The following is a 13,756-nucleotide window of genomic DNA, read 5'->3' on the forward strand; positions in this document are numbered from 1 at the left end:
ACCTGAGATACTAATTCATCAGGTCAAAAAAAAAAAAAAAAAAAATCTTGAGCACCAGCTGCAGGGAGCCTTCTGCTAGGTGCAGGGGTCCTACAGAGAACAAAGTAGGCAGGACCGGTGCTTTCACCGAGCTGAGCTTTCAGGGGGAAGAGTCATAGGACAAATAAAAATAATTTCACATAATGCATTAGAAAGACAAAAACAGGCTGGTCAGATGGTGACTGAGGGGGAAGGGCTTCAGACTGGGTGTGAGGGAGGCCCTTTGAGCAGATGACATTTGAGCTGTGACTAGGAGAAAAGAGGCCATCTGGGGAAGACCATCCAACCAGAGACCCTGAGCCTGGGACTCACGAGCAGAAAGGCTGGAACACAGTGAGTAAGCGGAGAGGTAGTCAGGACCCCACTAGTACCAGTACAAGAAAGTGTTAGAAAAACAGAATGAAGCCCAGGGCAGGATTCCCCGACTCCCATCCCCCGCGTCCGCGGCATTTCGGGAGGGCTGGGCCGGGCGGCGGGCGGGATCAGCGCAGGGCCCACCCCAGGGGCGGGGCCGGGGCGGGGCGGTGCCTGAAGCCCCGGCCGGGGGCGGGGCTGCGGACGCTCCCCCTTCCCCCGGCTCCAGCCGGCGCAGGCAGCGGCGGCGGCAGCAGGCAAGCCGCGGCCCCGCGAGGCCATGAAGGTGAAGAAGGGCGGCGGTGGAGCCGGGACGGGGGCGGAGCCCGCTCCAGGGCCCTCGGGCCCGAGCGTGGTCCCCATACCACAGCCGCCGGCGGAATCCGAATCTGGGTCCGAGTCGGAGCCGGACGCAGGCCCAGGGCCCAGGCCGGGGCCGCTGCAGAGGAAGCAGCCGATCGGGCCGGAGGACGTGCTGGGGCTGCAGCGGATCACGGGTGGTGAGCACCCACGAGGGAGCGCCGCCCGCGGGTGGGAAGGGGAGAGGGTGCGAGGGGCCCTCCCGGCGCGCCAAGCCCTGGCCCCCGCCCCCTTTCCCGCCTCCCCTCCCCCACCGAGTCCCCTCTCCTGTGTGCCTTGCTCTCCCTTCTGCCGCCAGGTCTGATCTCTGTGTACCCCCTTCCCTTGATCTCTCTCTGTGCCTCCTTCTTCTCCCTTTCGAGATTTATTCCTTCCTTTTCCAGGGGCCCGTCCCCTTTTCCCAGCGTGGAGGTACGTGCGGCAGCAGCTGCAACCGTAGCCCTGTAGCTGTGGAGTCTCCAGAGCGCCTTGAGGCCCGCCCCTGCACTAATGAGGAGAGGGGCTGAGTGCAGCCAGCCTGTCCTCAGCCCCCACTCGGGAGGCTAGGTGGAGGCTGAGTTACTTGGGAGGCGTTCAGACTCTTCATGTCTCCCCAACCGTTAATACCCTCACCCTGATCCTCCAGGAAGACTTGGGCCATTTTCTTCCCTGGGAAAGAAACTGAGCAGGCAGCTTTAGTGTGTTGGCTGTGGTTCCTCTCATGGGGAGTGGCTTAACGTCCCTCCAAGCCTAGACTAGCACCTGTCCTGTTCTGGGGGCTCTGTCGTCAAGGGAGGCTTGGTCTCCACTGTGGTTAAAAGTTTCTGAGCTGGACTGCCTGGGTTGGAGTTCCAACTCTGCCATATAATTGGCTGTGTGACCTTGGGCAAGTAACCTCACCTCTCTGAGCATGTCTTTTCATCTATAAAATGGGGATAATGATACCTATCTCGTAAGATTATTGTGAAGATAAGACCTCTGATTCTGTACAGTGCCTGGCATCTGTGCATGCTGTGTACATTGGGCTCTTTGATCACTAGTATTTTTGGGCCCTACAGGGCTGCTCATAGCGCTGCCTGGCGTCAAACAACTTGGCTTTCAGGGCAGGGGAGGGGGTCATCATAGGCAGGGAATGAGGGCTAGGAAACCTCATAGCAGAGGCTTTGGATGAGCCTCAAAGGATGAAAGGTGCATGGAGAGACAGTGGCTCTCCACCTTGGCCACATTCACCAGCAACCTGCCCTGGCCCCCTTTGTGAGAATAACTGTTGGGGGGCTTCTCTGTGGGTATGGGGGGCATGTATTGGAGTGGACCTGAGCCCTAGATCTTCCAAAGCAGCAGAACACAGGGCTCCCAGACAGAGCTGTGGAGGGGAGGCAGCCTTGAGCCTGTGCTCCTGGGTCCCTGGGGGCCAATTCCTCTCTCCTTACTGAGCTAGGCAGCAGCCATTCTTGGCTGGGCCCCCAGAGTACTGAGCTCCCTTGCCCAAGCAAGCATCCATGGAGAGAGGGAGGCTGGACCAGGCTGATGTTGAAGCCAGTTGGGCTACAATTTGCAATAGCAGCATTTAGGATTCAGCTTAGCTCTGGGACAGAACTTTCTCAGAGGAAGTCCAGAGGTCAGACTGACTGAGTCCTGAGTAACTTTGGGGGTTTATTTTGCAACTAGAGGGAGCTTCTAGCTCATGTACCACCATTTGTCTCCTAATTTGGAGGAAATTCTTAGCCCTTAGAGATGGGAAATCTGTGAAGGGTAAGTAGAGGAAAGGGCTTCATGGGAACCCCTTCCTGTGCAGGAGTTGAGAACAGAGTTCCAGGGATTTCCACCCTGGCACCCCTTGCCTGATCTCTTCTGACCCTAATCATGCAGGTCCGAGGTTTGCTGTTCCCAGATTACTGGGCCCTGAATCCAGCTTAGGAAGCTATTTGTGGCTGAGCGGAATAGAGCAGTTGTGTTCTGAGCCCTTGGCCACTCTGCCCCTTATTCTGACCTGACCCTGGGTCCCAGGCCTCATCCTTCCTAGAAAAGGAGTGGCCGTGGTGTTCTGAGCCATAGACATCCCTGTTCCTCACTTCTTCTAAGGACAGAGAGGTTGATAGATTGAGTTTGCAGTAGAAGAGACTGAGTTTAGACTGCAGGAAGTTGTTCCCAAATGAGAGAGGCTCCAAAAGTTAGAGAATGGGAGAAGAGAAGGCCTTACAGGGATCTGGGAGTTGGGCACTGGGATCCTGCTCCCCACTCTGCCACCTCCGTTCTCTATGCTCTGTACCTTCTTTCTATGTCTTTATACTGGTGCTTACTTGCTGTGAAAATAGGGTGAATGGGGTGAGATAGGGGTTGCCCACTTCCATTCTCTCCCCACCCCACATGTGGGCTGTAGTAGACTCAGGGCCCTGCCTCTTCCCCAAGCTGTATAAAGTCCATGCTGGGCCCCAGGGTACCAGATGGCTGCCAGGAGGGCTTCCTGGAGGGGACTGCATCAGGCTTGGGGAAGAAGCAGGACTGGGAAAGAGAAAATGACTTTATATTCACTTCCTCTTCCTGCCCCAGAGGAATAGGAGGTGGCCCAGGGGCCTGGAGGGTGATTTCCGGGCTTCTGTGGGCCACCAGGGGAGGATGTGATGCTGTGCAGGCTGACAGCACGAGTCCTTCCCTGCTCTCTTTGTTGCCAGGGCCTCCCTGAGCACTTGAAGTTGCTGCTGCAAGAGCTGTGAGCGTTAGATCAGGCCCTGTAGCTCCCTGAGCTTCCTCAGGCAGGGCCTCCCACTGTTCTTGGTTCCCCTTCTGGGCCTGAGGACTCCCCTTACCCCTTCCACACCCACTGCTGCACCTGCCACACCCTCTTCCTGGCCTAGCCTGTGTTCTTCTCTATGGGGGTCCAGGACTACTTTCTCCATGGTGGTGGCTCATAGCCAGGGCCGCGTAAATGACCTCTAAGGGGGTTGCCTCTGCTTGCTAAGACTTCCTCCCATTTGGAGATCAACAAAGGATGAGAGCAAAGTTGGCCTCCTCCCCCCTGCCATATCCCAGGCTCTGGGCTTGAGTCAGCAGAGCTTTGGTTAAGCTGCTTAAGGGAGCTGGGCTGGTGTAAGCTTCTTACTGAGAGGAGGGGGTTGGGAGGGGAGGAGGAATAGGGAAGGGGTTGTTCACCTGCCCCAGCACCACCCGTATCAGGGAAAGTCCCCTCAACATCAGCCTCACCTGATACATCTAGATGTCATGCCAGGGGCAGCTGTGGGGTGAGGGTAGGAATATCCTCCAGAGAAGGACTGTGACTCTCCCAAGACAGAGCTGTGTGGCCTCCTTTACAGTGTGGTTCTCAAAGGCAGGGTACCAGAGAAGTTGATAGGCTGAGTTGCAGTAGAAGAGACAGGTCAGACTGCAGGAAGTTGTTCCCATATGAGAGGAGAGGCTCCTACCAGGCTGGAGACCCAATTCTCCCAAAGTCATCTCGCCAGCCTTGGCAGAGCGGAGGCCAGAATGAGGACCCTCAACTCCAGGGTGGGAGGGAGAGTGTTCGGGAGGTGGCCTTGTCCTCTACCCTTCTCTGCCCTGCCCTTCCCTGGCCCCCAGAGACCACTAGGATGGCACTCCTTATCCCCTGTTAGATCCCCATAGCGGAGTTGTGCCCTTCCCCAAGGGCAGGGGCTGAGGTCCCTCTTTCCAGAGGGCAGTGATCCCAGGGATGAGAAGAGGGTAGCTACTCTGGGGTCCCACACAAGCTGACCTGGCAGCAGGGGCTTTGGGGCCCCTTCCTTGCTCAGCTGCCTGTTTCCCCTAGACTACCTCTGCTCCCCCGAGGAGAATATCTACAAGATCGACTTCGTCAGGTTTAAGATTCGGGACATGGACTCAGGCACTGTCCTCTTTGAAATCAAGAAGCCCCCAGTCTCAGGTGAGTGGGTTGGGTGGGCCATTGATGGAGAGGCAGATACGAGCTGTGGAGTGGGCTGCCCAGGGACTCCTTGGGCCACAGAGGAGTCCACAGAGCTGGGGCTTGGACCCCAGCATTCTCAGGAGTCTGCAGGCAGGGGGGCCCTTTCTTTTCCTTCCCATATGTTTCTGAGGCTGGACATCTTGCGAGGTCAGCCCCTACCCCTTCGGTCCCTGCCAAGCTGTCTTCTGCAGGGCTCTCTGGGAACTGCAGTCCTACGGGTCCCAGGCCTCAGCATCCTGTGGCTCCCGGAACCACAGTGGCAATTGGGAACCTGCAGACCTAGAACCCCTAGGTGGCACTATTTGGCCAATGGTCTGAGCCTTCAATGTGCCCCAGAATTTCTTGGGGAGTTTAAAAAAAATCAGATAGATGGGGGCCCAAGGGTAGAACCCTGGGTGGACAAGGGCCCAGCCTGAAGCCCACTGAGCCCCAGCTGGGGTACATTGCAGAACGGTTGCCCATCAACCGGCGGGACCTGGACCCCAATGCTGGGCGCTTTGTCCGCTACCAGTTCACGCCTGCCTTCCTCCGCTTGAGGCAGGTGGGAGCCACGTGAGTCGCTGGGCTGGGGGTGGTGGTGGGGGTGAGGGAGAGGGTGTGAGTGGGCCCTTCTCAGCCTCTCATAGGGGTGGCCTGTCCTGAGCCCGGATGGCTAGCTGACTTCAAGCACAGACTCAGCCCTGCCTCCTTCTCTTGCTCAGGGTGGAGTTCACAGTGGGAGACAAGCCTGTCAACAACTTCCGCATGATCGAGAGGCACTACTTCCGCAACCAGCTACTCAAAAGCTTCGACTTCCACTTTGGCTTCTGCATCCCCAGCAGCAAGAACACCTGCGAGCACATCTACGACTTCCCCCCTCTCTCCGAGGAGCTGAGTGCGTGGGCAGGGTCTTCTGGGAGTGGGGAAGTGGGGGCGTCTGGAGACTGAGCTGTGGGAGGGAGGGGGACTTGTGGGTCTGATCCCATTTCTCCCCACCCTGGGGCTCTTCTGTGTCTGCCACCATTCCCATATCATCTGTAGAGAAAGAGGCTGGGGATATTTCAGGCTGTTTGGCTGTCCCTGTACCCCAGTCCTGAAGCCCCTGCAGTGGCCAGACTCAAGCTCCTGACCTTTGCCCGGCCTGGCTGGGCCTCTCTTGCAGTCAGCGAGATGATCCGTCACCCGTATGAGACCCAGTCTGACAGCTTCTACTTTGTGGATGACCGGCTGGTGATGCACAATAAAGCAGACTATTCCTACAGCGGGACACCCTGACCCCACGGCTGCCCTGACCCTAGGAGGCTCCAGTTCTGGGCCGGGAGCTGTGACCTCCCCAACGCTCACCCCTCAACCCCAAGTCCTCTGCTTGGGGAGTTCTCCAGGAGCTCCGGACCCTGAGTCAATGTTGGGAGGAAGGGTACCTGGTGTCCCCAGTCAAGCCCATGAAGCCCATGGGGCCTGCTCCATGGGGTGGGGTCGTAGGGAGGCTATTTGCCTCCATGTCTAGGAAGGCCTGTGAGAGAAGCAGTCAGGACTTCTGGACGACTTAGCTGGGCCCTACTTGGGCCCAAGTTTCAGAATAGTGTTCCCCTATCAAGGCTGTGACTAGATCAGGCAGGGATCCATTCCCTGTCCCCTGCCCACTACCTTCAGGCCATTTAGAGTTGTAAATTTACAAAGATCCATGGTGGGCTCCAGCTGCCAAGCCACCCAAGGGAGTCTGGGCCCTAGGCCTGGCTCCATCCCTCCCCATGAGGGGCCAAGACACTGCCTGAGGTGTGGGAGGGACTGGCTGAGATCGCAGCCCATGGTAGGAGCTGGACCAACTGTATATAGTTTTCAATAAACTTTTTCCTTTTCTGTTCTCTAGTGTGGCCAGCCTCTGTGTGTATGGGCAAAGAAAGGAGCAGGGATAGGCAGGAATGTGCTTAAGGCAGTAAAAATGTCTCCTACCTCCCACATTCCAGTGCAGTCTCACCCCTTAGTCTTCCTGTCCCCTGATTCTCTGTACCCCGACACTATCTAGAGTCAGCATTTAGAACATGATGGAGCTGGAGAGTGTCTTTCTTATGATGAAGGAGACCCAGACCCTGAGAGGGGAAGCTTTGGTCCAAAGTCAGAGCCAACCCTGGCAGAACAGAGGCTGAAACAAAGGCCCTGAACTCCAGGGTGCAAGGGGAAGGTGTGGGGGAGGTGGCCTTGTCCTCCACGCTACCGTCCCTGAACCCCAGAGGCCACTAGGACCACTGGGTTGTGCTTTTAGCCCTCATCATAGATGGTGGCAGGCTTTGGCTAAGGCCTGGAGCCATCTCCTTGCTCTCAGCTGCCTTGGGGAGCCCCCATGCCTGGGTAGCCCTGCACGTAACACTGCCCTCAGCCTCCACTCCCACCCCAGACTCAGAGGAGGGGGCTGCTTAATGGAGGAAATTCAGGAACTGAGGTGGGCAGAGAGCACACCCTACAGTTTCAGGCCCTCCTTCAGATATGCCCAGAGCCGATGCACCCTCTGGGCTGAGGAGCTCTGGCCCTAGGAGGCCCAGAAGTGCTGGCATTCACCTGGATTCTGTGAAGCCCTTGCTGGGGGAAGCGGGGTGGAGCTAGGATCTGCACTGAATTCTGGGAATTCTGAAATGAGTGAGACACAAGGAACACATACTCGTCCCTAGGGAGAAAAAAAAAGGACTGGGGACATGGAGAGCAAGAATCAGAGTCGTTCTATGTGGAGGGTTCTGGGGAGGATTTGTAGAGGAGGTAGCACTGGAGCAGGTGCTTGTGACGGGAATTGATCGGGAAAAGCGCTTAGGCACAGGGAACAGCATAAACAAAGGCTCAGAGGCAAGATTTGTCAGGTGTTTGTTTACTTATTTATTTATTTGAGATGGGGTCTCCCTCTCAAACTCCTGGGCTCAAGGGATTTTCCTGCCTTGGCCTCCCAAAGTGCTAGGATTATGGGCATAAGCCTAGGTGTGTTCAAGAGTCAATATGATGTGAAAGAAAGACAGATGGGCAGAGCCTTAGGCGCAGGGCTTCTGAGAAGTGGGGAGCCCGTGTGGAGGATTAAGTGGGCATGAGCTGGTCAGATTATCTCTGGCTGCTGAGTGAATGGCGGATTGGAAAGAATGACACTGACAATAACAGCCAAGATGTACTGAGTGCCAGGCTGGGTGCTCTACATGTGTTAACTCATAAACATGGTCATTTCTGAGGAAGGCACTATTATGATGCCCATTTTACAGAAAATGTAGGTCCAGAGAGGTTAATATACCCAGCCAACATTGCACAGCTATGAAGTGGCAGAGCCAGGACTTGAATCCAGGCAGTCTGGCTCCATGCACTACCATACTAAACGCAGGGGGCAGTGAGGATGAGGAGGGTGCTGCAGGAATCTGGTGAGAGAGAAAGAGAATCTGAATTAGGTCAGTATCCGCAAAGATGGAGAGAAACAGGTGAAACTGATATTTTTAAGAGGCGAGATCCTCAGGAGTGGTGGCTGATTGGATGAGTGGTTGGACAGAGGGAGGAGGTGAGGCTGACTGCCTGGTTTGTGGCCTGGGTGCTGGGGTAGCTAGGGGTGCCATCACTGGGCTTGGGAATGCAGGTTGGATCAGGATGGATGCCAGCAGGAGAGGGTGACTTCAGACGGGGACATGCTGTGGCATGGAGGAAATTACCAGGAGACAGGAAAGGTGGGCCCTAAGACCAGGAGGGGAATAAGGGCTGGAGGTGGTGATTGTTGAGGCCGTTGGCCACAAGGTGATTGCTGAAGCTATGATGGTGGCTGAGATCATGGGGTCCTCCACTGACACTCTTGGTATTTAGGAATGCCAAATGTCCTGCAATTACTGGGACTCTCCCAAACAATGCTATTATAATACGAGTCCCCATCCCCTGATTGAGGGTGCCTGAATGAGAATGTATCACCTTAGGGAAGGCCAGTGTTTGGGAGCAGGGTGGAAGGAAAGGAACCAATGGAGACAGGAGGAGTGAGCCTCCAGGGAGGTGGCAGCAGAGCCATGTTTTGGAGGAAAGAATTTCATCACAAAGCAAGTGGGCAGGAACTATCAGTTGCCACAAAGGTAAAGAAGGAGAATGAAGACAAGAATGTGGAAGGGAGGGATTTGTTTGCAGACGAGGCTGTAGAGGTATGAAAGTACAGTATAGGGGTGGTTTTGCTGTTGTAGTTTATGGGGTTACAAGTCTGTAGAGAAGGTATAGCAAGGAAGAGGACCTTTTCCCAACACCCTGATAATAGTTCTACTCACTGCAGCTGCTAAGTAGAACTGGGTTGAGGTTCTAGATTGGGCCTGCTGCACTTCCATCTTCAGAGAGAGAGGAGGGTCCCTATTCTGAGGTTCTCATCTCTGAAGGAGGCACCCAGTTGGCACTCACCTTGAAAAGAGGCCTGCGTTCCTTGGGCTTGGCGAGGCTAGGTTGGGAAAAGCCTTGGCCCCAGGCCTTCTTTTAAGTCTTCATGCCTCTGGCACTAGTCCTATTGCAAATGGTACATCTTGCTGCATTTAGTTCCTGGCACTGTCCCTAGGAACCTAGAGGCTACCTGGGAGGAAGACAGGGTGGAGGTGGGGCTAGTCTTGGCTCTGATGCTGATGAGCTGTTGACCTTGAAGGGGCAATTCCCATTTGTCTCTGAAATGGACCAGTCATTTTTGCTTTGACTCTTTTTTTTGAGAAGGAGTCACGCTCTGTCGCCCAGGGTGGAGTGCAATGGCATGATCTCGGCTCACTGCAACCTCTGCCTCCCGGGTTCAAGTGATTCTTCTGCCCCAGCCTCCCAAGTAGCTGGACCCATTACAGGCATCAGCCATCATGCCCGGCTAATTTTTGTATTGTTGTAGAGACGGAGTTTCACCATGTTGGCCAGGCTGGTCTTGAACCCCTGACCTAGGTGATCCGTCCGCCTCAGCCTCCCAAAGTGCTGGGATTACAGGCCTGAGCCACCGTGCCTAGCCTGCTTTGACTCTTTAGGGGTGTCATGAGGATCCTGCCCCCGGGTAGAGAAGGAAACCCCAAGTACCACAGGGAAACCCACAGCTCGTGCCCACCTGGGCTGGCCGGCAAGGTGCTCACTGGGACTGCCAAACCAGTGGTTAAAATATTAAGATCTTCCCTTCCAACTGTTAAAAAGCTGCTGTCCCAGGCCGCCCTAGCCTGGCCCCTCCCCTAAGAGTCACCCTCCATTACCTACCATCTGGCAACTAAAGCAAGGACATTACCCTTTTTTTTTTGAGTCAGGGTCTCGTTCTGTTGTCCAGGCTGGAGTCCAGTGGCACAATCACGGCTCACTGCAGCCTCAAACTCCTGGGCCTAAGCAATCCTCCTACCTCGTCTCCCAAGTAGCTGAGACTACAGAAGCTACATGTGCCACCACACCCAGCTAATTTTTTGTAGAGATAGGGTTTTGCCATGTTGCCCGGGCTGGTCTCGAACTCCTGGGCTTAAGCAATCCTCCCGCCTTTGCCTCTCAAGCTGCTGGGGTTACAGGCCCAGCCCCTTGCTTTACTTTTCTATGTGTCACAGACTCTCTAGTTGTCAGTCTGCTAAAGCCTATGGACAATAAAAAGGATTTTAGGAACATAAAATATATTGTTATCCTATTTATTTATTTATTTATTTATTTATTTATTTATTTATTGGGATGGAGTCTCGCTCTGTTGCCAGGCTGGAGTACAGTGGCATAATCTCGGCTCACTGCAACCTCCACCTCCCGGGTTCAAGCAATTCTCCTGCTTCAGCCTCCCGAGTAGCTGGGACTACAGGTGGGTGCCACCACGCCCAGCTAATTTTTGTATTTTTAGTAGAGATGGGGTTTCACTATGTTGGCCAGGATGGCCTCGATCTCTTGACCTCATGATCCGCCTGCCTTGGCCTCCCAAAGTGCTGGGATTATAGGCATAAGCCACCCTGCCAGGCCTATTCTATTTATTTTATGTATTAAAAACTATATACAATTGGCCATAGGTTCCGCATCTGTGAATTCAGCCAACTGTGCATGAAAAATGTCTGTACTGAATATGTGCAGACCTTTGTCTTGTCATTAGTCCTTAAATAATACAGTATAACAATGATTGACATAGCATTTACATTGTATTAGGTATTATAAGTAATCTAGAGATGATTTAGAGTATACGGGAGGATGTGTGTAGGTTATATGCAAATATTCCACCATTTCGTATCAGGGACTTACTTGCACATTCATGGATTTTGGAATTTGTGGGAGGTCCTGGAACTACTGTGAGATGACTGTGTGTGTGTATCTATAATCATGCACTAGATATCGATGTGTCTGTCATGACAGACTGCATATATGTCGGCGGTCACATAAGATTATAATACTGTATATATATATGTTTCTTGAGACGGAGTCTTGATCTGTCTCTCAGGCTGGAGTGCAGTGGCGCCATCTTGGCTCACTGCAACCTCTGCCTCCTGGGTTCAAGCGATTCTTCTGTCTTGGCCTCCGAAGTAGCTGGGATTACAGGCGTGTGCCACCACGCCCGGCTAATTTTTTGTATTTTTAGTAGAGATGAGGTTTCACCATGGTGGCCAGGCTGGTCTTAAACTCCTGACCTCAAGTGATGCCCCCGCCTTGGCCTCCCAAAGTGTTGGGATTACAGGTGTGATCCACCGCGCCCGGCCAATACTGTATTTTTACTGTACCTTTTCTATGTGTTGTAGAAACACACATAGGCATTGTGTTACAATTGCCTACAGTATTCAGCACACTAATATGCCACATAGGTTTGTAGCCTAGGAGCAATAGGCTATCCCATAGAGCCTCTAGGTGTGCAGTAGGCTGTACCATCTAGGTTCGTGTGAGTAAACTCTATGATGTTTGCACAATGATAAAATTGCCTAAGGACACATTTCTCAGAACGTATGTCTGTTGTTAAGCGACAAATTACTTTATGTGTGTGTATATGTGTGTGCATGTCTATATATTTATACATATTTTGTACTATCTATAATACAATTACAAAATATCTGTGATTTCTATTGACAAAGTCCCAGGTATTGCCAATGCTAGTGTGATTTGTTGCTGACATTCACAATGGAGGGAAATGCTAGATTTCAGGTAAGGATGAGAGAAAATGAAGATGTAACTTTTTCATGCAAGTTCCTGACCTGGGAATTCTAATCATTTGAGATCTTTCACATTTAGAATCCCTGAGCAAAAGGATTAATTCCCTCCAAATAGCGGACTTGAAGACCCTGCATCCATTCAGACAAATTGTTGCTCACCCTGGCCAGGTGTGGTAGCTCATGCCTGTAATCCCAGCCCTTAGGGAGGCCAAGGAGGTGGCGTTGCTTGAGCCTAGGAATTTGAAACCAGCCTGGGCAACATAGTGAGACCCTATCTCTACAAGAAATACAAACGTTAGGTGGGTGTGGTGGCCCACGCCTGTAATCCCAGCACCTAACAGAGGCTGAGGTGGGAGGCTTACTTGAGCTCAGGAGTTCAAAACTAGCCTGGGTAACATGGCGAGACCCCATATTTACTTAGAAAAATAAAATTTAAAAGATGGTTGCCCACTCTAATAATGGCTAAATGCTTGGCATGGGGTGGCCAGCAGGGGGCAGCATATGAGCGGGAGTGTGGGGCTCATTTCAGGGTGGAACTGAGGCCCAGTTAAAAAAAGTCTGAGGGCCTGGTTACACACACACACACTCTCTCTCTCTCTCTCTCTTTCTCTCTCTCCCCCCCCCACACACACTCTCTCTCTCTCTCTTTCTCTCACACACACACACACACACACACACACACTCGCACGCACACAAAACTAGACCCAAGTCCTACCTGCTTGCTACCTGTCTTCTTGTATTAGGGGCCAGTTCACACACAGGTGTGCTGAATGGGCCCACTGGACAGAGGTTTGACAGAGGGTCCCCTGGAGGAGATGGCCTAGCCTGGGTATATAAGGCAGGTTTGTCTGAGCTCCCAGAGTCTCAGGATCCGAGGCAAGCAAATGGGTCCCAATAGGATTCTCCCAGGAAACATTTGCCCTGTGTTTGGGGGCCTGGATGTCATCAAGACACAGGCCCAGGGTTGGATAGAGCTGGTGTGCAACATCGCCTGAGGTCTTGGCAAAGAGCCTGCACCTGCTTCCTACACGGCCAGGGCCAGGCTGGGGCAGGTGGGCCTTCCTCTTGGGTGCACTCGCTGGCCATGCCTTCCCCACTCCCTATCCTACCTCAGCCCTCCAGCCCTGCGTCTAGCCTTCCAGCCTCTTCTGGGGAGGGTGCTGGGGTAGGTGGGGTTCTATTATGGGGTCTTTTGCAGACCTATCCTCTCAGAGGTAGGTGTGGGCTGGCCCCCCGGGCCTGGCCCCAAGAAGAGCTTTGTTTTTTTTTTATGAGACAGAGTCTCACTCTGTCACCCAGGCTGGAGTGCAGTGGCACAATCTCAGCTCACTGCGACTTCCACCTCCCAGGTTCAAGTGATTCTCCTGCCTCAGCCTCCTGAGTAACTGGGATTAAAGGTGCCCACCAGCACATTCAGCTAATTTTTGTATTTTTAGCAGAGGCAGGGTTTCACATGTTGCCCAGGCTGGTCTCGAACTCCTGATATCAAGTGACCCACCCATATCGGCCTCCCAAAGTGCTGGGATTACAGGCATGAGCCACTGTGCCTAGCCATCCAAGAAGAGCTTTCTTTTCTTTTTCTTTTTTTTTTTTGAGACAGAGTCTCACTCTGTTGCCTAGGCTGGTGTGCAGTGGTGCAATCTTGGCTCACTGCAACCTCCACCTCCCGGGTTCAAGCGATTCTCCTGCCTCAGCCTCCCTCCCGAGTACCTGGGATTACAGGTGCCCACCACCACGCCCAGCTAATTTTTGTATTTTTAGTAGAGATGAGGTTTCACCATTTTGGCCAGGCTGGTCTCGAACTCCCGACCTCAGGTAATCTGCCTGCCTGGGCCTCCCAAAGTGCTGGGATTACAGGCGTGAGCCACCGTGCCTAGCCTTCATCTAAGAAGAGCTTTCTAAGCAGAGCCCCACTTGTGGCTGCTCTGGGACCTGGGGATCACGTGTGTGCTTTTGGCTCCCACATCTGCCCCATCTCTGTTGAGATAGTGCTGCAGTGACACCAACCCCA

At 53.6% G+C, this 13,756-nt stretch overlaps 1 protein-coding gene across 1 annotated transcript; it reads left to right on the forward strand.

The window, feature by feature from the left end:
- Positions 1-573: 573 nt before the first annotated feature.
- On the forward strand, positions 574-6,513 carry UNC119 (unc-119 lipid binding chaperone). Its single transcript, XM_032163213.2, has 5 exons — positions 574-893; positions 4,514-4,627; positions 5,119-5,221; positions 5,371-5,543; positions 5,811-6,513. The coding sequence occupies exons 1-5, from the start codon at positions 674-676 to the stop codon at positions 5,921-5,923; spliced, it is 723 nt and encodes a 240-aa protein (XP_032019104.1). The 5' UTR covers positions 574-673; the 3' UTR covers positions 5,924-6,513.
- Positions 6,514-13,756: the final 7,243 nt, after the last annotated feature.

The sequence above is a fragment of the Hylobates moloch genome, unplaced genomic scaffold, assembly GCF_009828535.3.
Source record: "Hylobates moloch isolate HMO894 unplaced genomic scaffold, HMol_V3 SCAFFOLD_10, whole genome shotgun sequence".
NCBI lineage: Eukaryota > Metazoa > Chordata > Mammalia > Primates > Hylobatidae > Hylobates > Hylobates moloch.